Source organism: Rhincodon typus, chromosome 12 (genome assembly GCF_021869965.1).
Source record: "Rhincodon typus isolate 14 chromosome 12, sRhiTyp1.1, whole genome shotgun sequence".
In the NCBI taxonomy this organism is placed as follows: domain Eukaryota; kingdom Metazoa; phylum Chordata; class Chondrichthyes; order Orectolobiformes; family Rhincodontidae; genus Rhincodon; species Rhincodon typus.
Window position 1 is genome coordinate 67,953,652 of NC_063343.1, and position 9,799 is coordinate 67,963,450.

The 9,799-nt window shown below is 37.7% G+C and overlaps 1 protein-coding gene across 16 annotated transcripts in view; it reads left to right on the forward strand.

Annotated features, from left to right (window-relative positions):
- LOC109915075 (protocadherin beta-15-like) overlaps positions 1-9,799 on the forward strand; it is a 129,047-nt gene that overhangs the window by 81,933 nt on the left and 37,315 nt on the right. For 9 of the 16 annotated variants that reach the window (XM_048603438.1, XM_048603440.1, XM_048603430.1 and 6 more), the window contains one exon: positions 3,613-3,842. In XM_048603438.1, the coding sequence (XP_048459395.1) occupies positions 3,613-3,842 (230 nt within the window). Of the gene's footprint in view, positions 1-3,585; positions 3,843-9,799 lie in introns of all 16 variants that reach the window. The other 7 variants (XM_048603434.1, XM_048603436.1, XM_048603441.1 and 4 more) reach the window with 1 other exon arrangement.

The following is a 9,799-nucleotide window of genomic DNA, read 5'->3' on the forward strand; positions in this document are numbered from 1 at the left end:
TGGCAGTTTTCTGTCATTAAAAGAACCAGTTAGGTTTTTAAAACAATAGTTTCACGGTCATCATTCGATCTTTAATTTTTAAAAAGCATTGATTTCAAATGCCACCATCTGCTGTGGTGGGATCCAAACATTACAGGGACTCTGGATTACTTGTCCAGCAACACTATCATCAACCTGCACAAAGGAATGTGTGAGAATATTGTTCACAGTTGGAGAAGCTAATACCCACAGTGTTACTGTCTTTTCCAATTTCTCCAAAGATGTCTGAGACTTTCCGCCTCTTCCCAATAATGCACAAATCATTATCTAAATGTAATAGGAAGTCCTTAATCTGATGGAACTTCCAGTTATGTTGGGTACTCTGAAGGATTTTTTTTATCTTGTCTGCCTGGTATTGACATTGGTTATAGTTAAACTTCAATCTCCACTTCAAATATACCTGTAAGATCCAATAAAATCACATTGTTCTTCAGTTTGAAAATTGTTCTCTTATAAAACCGAATGGTTCCACTGATTATGTCCTTTAATAACAACAGACCAAGATACGTAGGGCAAAAGAAAAACATTTCCTACATAAAGGCACAACAATAAAATGGTAGTTTTTCAATGAGCACTGCTTACAATTTAAAACAGTTTAATCTATAAGCAAATTGTTCAGATATAGCAAAGTTCTAAAAATGGAACTAAAACACACATTTATCCTCATTGTATAAATATTTACCTTTTTTGTCATTACTTCTCCTGAATAGTCCTGCAGCACTGAATGAATTATATTGTGAATGAATTATATTATTCCTTTTTTGGAGATGGTCTTTTGCTGACATTCACCATTTAGCCTGATACATTGGCTATTAACTCAAATCAGGGAAGTCATCTCTGACCTGTTCAATCCATTGAGCCCAATGCTGTAAGGACAGTACATCAGTGAAAAGGAAGGGTGAAAACTCAACCTCTCCTCAAATGTGCTCCACATTTTTCTCCAGAAATGTTTACTAATGGGTACTCTGAAGGATTTTTTTTTATCTTGTCTGCCTGGTATTGACATTGGTTATAGTTAAACTTCAATCTCCACTTCAAATATACCTGTAAGATCCAATAAAATCACATTGTTCTTCAGTTTGAAAATTGTTCTCTTATAAAACCGAATGGTTCCACTGATTATGTCCTTTAATAACAACAGACCAAGATACGTAGGGCAAAAGAAAAACATTTCCTACATAAAGGCACAACAATAAAATGGTACCTCTCATTTAGCCAAGTTGACCATATTCACATAGAAACTTTCAATTGTGCATTGAAAGATTATTTCAGTGAATCATGAGTTATTCAGCTTTTTATATCTGTTCCAACTCCTCCAAGGCGTACTTTATTACAACCAGTCTTGTGGTTGGTTGGCTCGCCGAGCTGGTTCGTTGTTTTTCCACAGACGTTTCATTACCCTGCTGGGTAACATCATCAGTGCAGCCTTTGATGAAGCGCTGTTGTGTTTCCCCATCTGTTATTTGAGCTCTGGAGTCCATTGAGCTGGATTACCTCACTTCCGGTTTTCCTTAGCAGTGGAGTGTATATGAGGTCGAGCTTGATGTGTTTGCTGATGGCTTCCTTCGTGGAGTACCAGGCTTCTAGGCATTCCCATGCTTGTTTCTGCTTTGGTCCAATTCAACTGGGACAACACCAAGATCCTGGGACAAGCAAAACAGAGATAAGCAGGGTAATGTAACATCTGCGGAAAAACAATGAACCAGCTCAGTGAGCCAACCAACCACAACATCCACAACCCGAGCTACAAATCTACTCCAAAACCTTACTACTAGTCTCTTGGTCTTTCATCATAGCCCACAAATTTTATTTTCAAACACATATTAAATTCCATTTTGAAAGTTTCTTTGAATCAGCTTCTACCACCCTTTCAAACATATATTGAAAATTATTAAAACCCACTGTTTAAAACAAGTTCTCCTCAGCATTTAGTTCTTAATTCCTAAATTTGTAACTTGTGGATGCTACCCCTGCAGAAATTGCAAGTATCTTCTCCTTCCTTTCACCATTGAACCTTCATGACTTGGAGCATCTTTGTTAAATTTTCTCTTACTGGTCCCTGTTTTAAGAAGAACAGTTCCAGCTTCTCCAGTCTCACCATGTATCTGAAGCTTCTGTATGGTATCTTTACAGTAAATACTCCCTTGTACTCTCTCCAAGGCCATACCACGTTCTTCCAAATATGTGGTTCTGAGAACTAACATGGAACTCCAGTTGAGGACTAGCCTGGTGACTGGCGATTTAGAAGGCTTAAGTTAAAATTCCATGCTTTGGTACTCTATTCCTTTATTGAGAAAATCTTATATGTTTTTGTTAACTGCTTTGTCAGTGGTACTGCTGCCTACAAACTTTAGGGCTTTACAACCAGATTCAGGGAATTGTTACAGTGGAGGCTATTCAGCCCATCATGTTTGCACCAACTCTCTGAGCATTTTGCATTAGGGCCATTCTCCTGCCTTTTCCCAGAAACCCTGGACATTCTTTATATTTAATTAATATCTAATGCCTCAATTGAAGCTGCCTCCACAACAATTTAACTACTCATAGTTTTCCCATCACAAATTGGAAACTTGCCCCATCTTAAAAAAGAAGCTTGCATTTATATAGTGGTTTTAATATAATAAAATGTTCCATAGCTCTGCTATACTAGCTCTGCCTAACCCTAACCCAAACCTTATTGCATCAAGAAAATAGAACACGTAGACATGAGGAGAGATACAGATAGGTGACCAGAGTCTTGTGAGAGTTTTAGGGAGCATATTAAAGGAAGAGAGAATGGACCCAAGCAGCTGAAGGGATGGACACCAATGGTGATGCAATACAAAAATAGGGAAAATGGGGAAGTCTTGCTAATACAATACAAAGCATTACCAGACCACAGCTGGAATACTGAGCACAGTTTTACTCTCTTTATCTAAGGAATGATATACTGGCATTGAAGGCAGTCCAGAAAAGCTTCACTATGTTCATCATGGGTCTGGAACAATTTTCTTATGAGGACAGGTTGAGTAGTTTGTGCTTGTACTCATTGGAGATTAGAAAATGAGAGGGGACCTTATTGAAACATATAAGATTCTTAGAAGGCTTGACTGGGTAGATGCTGAGACATAATTTCAGAATAAGGGGTCTCCCATTTAAGACAGAGATGAGGAAGATGTCCGTCTCTCAGAGGGTAGTGAATCTGAGGAACTTGTTACCACAGAGGGTTGTTAAGTCTGGGTCATGAAGTATCTTCAAGACTGAGATAGACAGATTTTTAATCAGTAAGAGAATCAAGAGTTATGGGGAAAAGGCAGGAAGGTGGAGTTGAGAATGATCAGATCAGCTGTGATCTCATTGAATAGTAGAGCAGACTGAATGGGTTGAATGGCCCATTTCTGCTGGTATACTGTATGATCTTAAGATTTAAAGCTGATGAAAGCAATTCCTTGATTTGAACAGACAGTATAAGTAAGAAGTCATATTAGAAAGTGAAACTCCTATTTCAGGTCAGCTCAGACTCTGGTTCATCATCTACAACTTTCATACCCTTGTTTTCATGTCTAGCGACTACGTTCCCTGTTTTTCCTGCAGTTCTCAGTATCAGGAGGACGAAGGAGTACAGCGTGATATACAACGTGAAGTTCAGCGTGAGGTGCAGTGTGATGTCCAGTGTGAAGCACCTCATGACGTCCAGTGCAATGTGCCCCATAACATTCAGCATGAGGTTCAGCGTGACGTTCCCTGTGACGTGCAGCGAGTGGTTGAGAATGAACCTGGCGGAGCAAGGAAACCAGCATGTGCAAGGCCTGCAGCCATCCCTGGTCAGTGCTGGACAAAAAGCAACATACATGTTGAAGACTAATGTTCAGATAGGTCAAATTAACTTTTCTCAATGCTTTTCCTTTTTACAGTGTGACAGAATTATGTGCTTTTAACAAGACTTGCCATGATTGTGTGGAACTTAGAGAAATGAGCAGTTAGTTAACCAGTGCCAGACATAACCAACATCACACTATATGAATATTAACATATAAAAACACGATGAATTTCCATAAAATGATTTTCTCCATCAACTTAACAGAGATGCTATAAAATTGAAAATAAACCAGAAGCATGTTGGTTAATATAGTCAAAGCAATAGTTTACATTCATATTTCAATGACATTATTTCAAGGTTATTATGCTTAAGGAAAATGAATTCATGTGGATTGGGAAGAAACTGCAGCAAATAGAGGTTTGGAAAGGGAATGTAAATTGAGAACATTTGGAGCATATTATGGAAAGCATAGTAAAAAAAGTAATTTTGCAATGAACCATTTTGATGTCAGGCTTTATAAGCTAGAAGTTTTCCAGGCACTTGTAACTTCTGTATGTAGTTTGCATGACTGTGCATTCATCTTTTCAACTAGCCTAAGTTGCCATTGTCATTTTAGTATTATAGTCCTCAAAATGGTTAAGGAGATTGAAATCATTGTCAGCAATATTTGTAATGAAATTAGTGCTGTGTTCATGCAAAATCATCAGAATAATAAATTCATTGCAAATTCCACTGACGTAAATTTCACCACCAAAAACTGAAAATGTGTAGTGTTAGCAAGTGTCCAAGAAAGGTAATGAAGAAAGATATTGCCCAACCAAAACACAAAATACACTTTGAGCCTTGCAGTTAGTGATCTACAGAAGTACAAATACTTAATGCCATTCATCTCAAATTCCTCTATCTACTTTTAGAAGAAAATCAGTGCAACATAATCTCTTTTCAACTAGTTATTGTCATTACTCAAATACTATTAAATGTGCTAAACTAATTTATGCATTGGTATCTCACTGCAAGAGCCTTTATTTCCTTGAGCAAGTGGTTTGTTCCAACAAAGAATGAGAAGGATATAAAGAAACTGTATTTATTCCAAATGTTCTTGCTCCTTCGCTAAAAGAGGAGAACAAAAATGTAAAGGCATCTTGTTAGTAACAAAAAAAATCACCATCTGTAAAGGTATATTCACGCAATGTTGCTCAAATAGAACAAGGATTAATCAACTTTTGTGTGCTATATTTAGAAACAAATGAGAACACAATCAACTCCAGAGTAAGTAAGGATCCTGCAGGCACAAAGTACAAAAACATGCTGTATTTCCACATCTGGAGATTGGTTGGAACCTCAGATGGAACAATTTAGGGGCCAACTAAGGGTGTTCACTTTCTGCCGGAAGTCATATAAGCTACATCAGTTTTGTTACTGAAATGACTGTCAGACACACTCTGCTTGCCAGTAGTGAGCAGGGATAAAAGCTGGCATTATTATCATTAGTAAGTAGTATATCATTATACTAAGTTTCCCTATCTGAGATATATACGTCCCACTATTGGACTGATGCAGTGCCTATTTCTTTCAATTCGAAGATCTCAAATTTTACAGATACATATAATTTTCAATATTGTGAAAGTTTATTTGGTCTGTCTAGCAGTGTCCTTTTAAAAGTTATTTACAATCATTCCAAACTAGCACAGCCGTTTAACTATCTGTAGGAAAAGAGCTACAGAAAAATTCCATAATTGCAAAAAGATTAAGAAGCTAACTGGAAGCGAGGGATATGGAAATCAACAAAATCATACTTGTAGTCACTTGTAGCAATATCATAAAGAGTATTAAACAACATTTAGCAACATGTACTCTAGAAATGAGTTTGTTTGTTTGTGCCTTTTTATTTGTTATTTTTAGGTAGCAATGCCATCAGTCAGTTTAGCATTGCATTGTACTATCTGGGATAAAGATCAGATTGAACTTCCCACCGCAATAATCCTTCAACGGAACTTTGTGGTTTTCAAAGTTATGTCCTGGTTAATGGGAAGGATGAGATTGTATCATCTGCACAATATAATTGAAACCAGCCTAGTTACTGGCATTTATCCAAACCCTTTACGGTTTAATTCCTTTGAGTTGATAGACTCACGATGAACGGTCAAACTAACGTTGAGTCAACTGAATTCCATTAACTTTTGGAATTCCCAGTGTACTGCACTATAAAGCATTAATACCCTATGCTGCAGGGATTGCTACATTCTGTGTGACACAGCATGTTGCTTCATTAATTTGTGCTTATAACCTTTCAATTGATGATAATTTTAATGCAATCATGCCAATGTAAACAGGGAGTGGTAGACGTTAAGGGGAGATGGGCAGAGAGCAAGGAACCTGGAGGTAGAGTCATTATGGGTTTTCAAGCATTGTTTCGTGGCATGTTCAAAACAGCAGTGCTGGAGACCAGGGTTGGGGTGGTGGGGGGTAGTGGAGCAAGGTAAAAACAAAAGGTGCTGGTGAAAGTCAACAGATCTGCAGCATCTCTGGAGAGAGAAACAGATAACTTTTTGAGGCTGATTTGACAATGATATGAATATGAATTCCAGTTCCAAAGAAGAGTCATACAGACTTGAAACATTTACACTGTCTGTCTCCATAGATGCTTACAGACATGTTGAGTTTCTCTCGCATCCTCTCTTCTTATTTCAGATTTTCAAATTGTACTGTATTTTGCTTTAATTTGAGTTTCTTGAAGTGCTGGTCATGAGTGATATTGTTGTGATTACTGTCATTGTATTCATCCTTTATGGTCATAGATGATTATGATATCAGCTAGAATTCTTTGAGTTGTATTATGGCTGCAATGTGTTTGAACAGGACTAATCAATTCAATTTAAGCATGAAAAGATCTGTTGCATAGTGAACATACAGGCATTGTTGGTGTGAACAAAGTGCTTGAAACTCTGGATTTATGAAACTAATCCTTCTGAGGGCCATTGAGATACTGTTCTGTTCATGAAAGATTTTCCCTTTACTGTTGAGACTGTACCTTATAGGGAGATGCTGTGCAACATTCTCTCATTTTCAGGAACAAATATTGAAATTCTATAGTGAGACATCCAGGTTGCTCGTAAAGCACACATTTTCCTGCCTTCACATGAATATTTCCCTTCAATTAGCTCCTCTTGGCAGATCTTTCTTGGCATGCACTCATTTGGCATTCTGCTAACATGTCCTGTCAATCTTTCTGTTCAGCAGATTGTAGATGCCAGGCATATTGGTCAGGGAGAGTATCACAGTAGGAAACTTGGAAATGTGGCACACATTGTCATTACATAGGCTTTGGCTGAGCTAAAGTGGCATTGGATATCTTTTATGTAAATCTGTGAATATAACTCAGAGGTCAGATAGACCTCACAGAAAACAATATGCAGATTTCACATGGATTAAATTTCATGTATATAATTCGTAGATACAGCATATTTAAAACATTTTTAAACCATTCATTACACTTCCTAATAATGGCCAAAAGTTGATTTGGAGCCTATTTAATATTAGGATATATGTGTCAGCTGATTCATCATAGCAAAGATTATTTTGGAACCTAGTGAGTGGAACTCTTCAGATACAACATACAAGTGCATGGCAAGTGCATATTTCTACTCTCACTTGTTTAAAACAATGTGAGAACTAGCAGCTGAATTCAAAAGTTGCAGTTCCCTGTGATACCGCAAATGCGCTGTGTTCAAGATTGTTATCTATAACAAAACCTCTCAGCATGTATTGACACCACAGCAGTTGTTCTGCTGCAAAAGACCTTCACTCAGCAACAATACTATGATTATAGTATAAATGCAATTCAGGGTCAGTGACTGATCTGACAGTAGAACAGCACAGCAAGATTCCCTGGAGCTGGAAATTCATTCTGCTACATTTTGGTCCCAGTTTTGGCTTTGAAATGCAATTTGCACCCTACAGGAGGAATTTCAAATCAGAAATTGGTGAGCCCTTTCAAAGACCTCAGCTTCATTTCCTGCTCCTGACCATCTGTTGGTGATTGCTGATTGCAGGAGGGCACACCTCCAAACCTGATCCATCTGAAAGTTGAAACTGTAACAGGGTGGCTAGTGATTGTTGACATATGAGAAATGCACCAGCACCTCCTAGCTATATCAACAAAATGGCAGACTTTCATCAGACATTTTGTGAGTGGTCACTGGACTCACATTCAAAAAAAACACCAATTAGTCTGCTCAATGTTGAGGACAAATAAAAGCAATCTTTACTGAGCACAAAGCCTTTCTACATTGAAATTTCAACTGGTTTTATGTAGGTAATAAGGACATAACCTGCATATTTCAGTAGCTTCCTGCCTAAAACAGGCTACCTCATCAGCTGCCTCTCGGAGGACTCTATCCAAGATGATGGTGTCTGTCACACCAGTGTAAATGGGTCAATAAGTGACCCAATTTCAGGACACAACTAAAGTGTCTGGAAGGGAGGTAAAATCAGGCCTTGCATCTTTAAGTGCACAATTGAAATCACTTGGCAGCAATATTAAACTTGCATAATGAAGTCACTGTCATGATAAAAGAAAAGTAGGGGAAAAGGTTAGTTTTTAGTTACCTCAATATAGAGCAGGTCAGTACCTCTTCACAAGCATATTTATAAACACATCTGTCTCTCTAGAACCAGTTACCTGACCTGCATATTCTGTCCCAGATAAGCTTTGACAAGATAACTGCTCCATCTTTGCTGCAATACCGTTTTTTGCTTGAGGTTTCATTTTATTTCATTGCAAATGAAACAAACACTGCATCAAAATTCACAGATGAAATACCCACTGCGGAGGAAATTCTGCATAAATGTTACAATATCTCATAAAAACTCACTCATTCAGAAGAAGACTGTGTCGCTTCACAGCTAATTACATAAATCTACCTTCTCTTCTAGCTCACATTTTAAATAATTTGTACATTAACTTGAATATGAGAATCTGGAATCAGTATGGATGTCTGTGAAAGCATTTGTAGTGACTTAAGGGAGCTAAGCATTGGGTGTTTTCCATCATCTCTGCTGGGGGATGGGTGAGCTGCAGATGTAGTATATAATGTTCAGACATGCTGCAAAACATTAAATCAATCTAACAGCAATACACAATCTTGGTGTATGTAAGGTATTTTTGAAATCACTCAGGCTCTCTACTTTAAGGCAACATGTGACAGTGGTAGATTTTGAATTATGACTAAATAACCTCTGATAAAATCATTGGTCTCTGAACATGATTTGCTTGAACCCATTGTGTTGAATACAATTTTATGTTGAATATGGATGATGTCATCATATGAAGGTGAGCTTTTCATTGAGAAAAATGAATTAACTTCATACATTGGTATTTTGATTCAAGGGGCAATTTATTTGCCCCAGCTGTCTTCTTTCTGCTGGTGTCAAATTTAATCTGCTTTGATTAATAGCACGACCACTTTAAAGCCCTGCTGTCTATGTCATTGACAAACATTCTTTTACCTGTCACCATTGAAGCATCACTAGTTAGAATAAGACCACAGATGGTTCATGCATGGTTTAATCCTGTTTTGTTTTAGGACATCAGCACTGGTTTAGCATTCCCACCTCTGAGCCAACAGATTATACTGAAGGTTCAAATCCCAATTCAGAGATTTGAGCTCATAATTTACGGTGATATGTTGTGCGGAGCGCTGATGGCATTATGCAGTGCTTTGTTTCAAGTGAGACACTAACCTGAAGTGTTATGTTCCCTTTGAAGGAGAGATAAAAGATCCATAACACCATTCAAAGAAAGGCAGGAAAGTTTCCTTTAGTGTCCTGCTCAACATTTATTGTTCAATAAAAATAACTGGAGATAATCTGCATTAAAGAAGATGGACAGATTATCTGAGATAACAAGGTGTAGAGCTGAATGAACACAGCAGGCCAAGCAGCATCAGAGGAGCAGGAAAG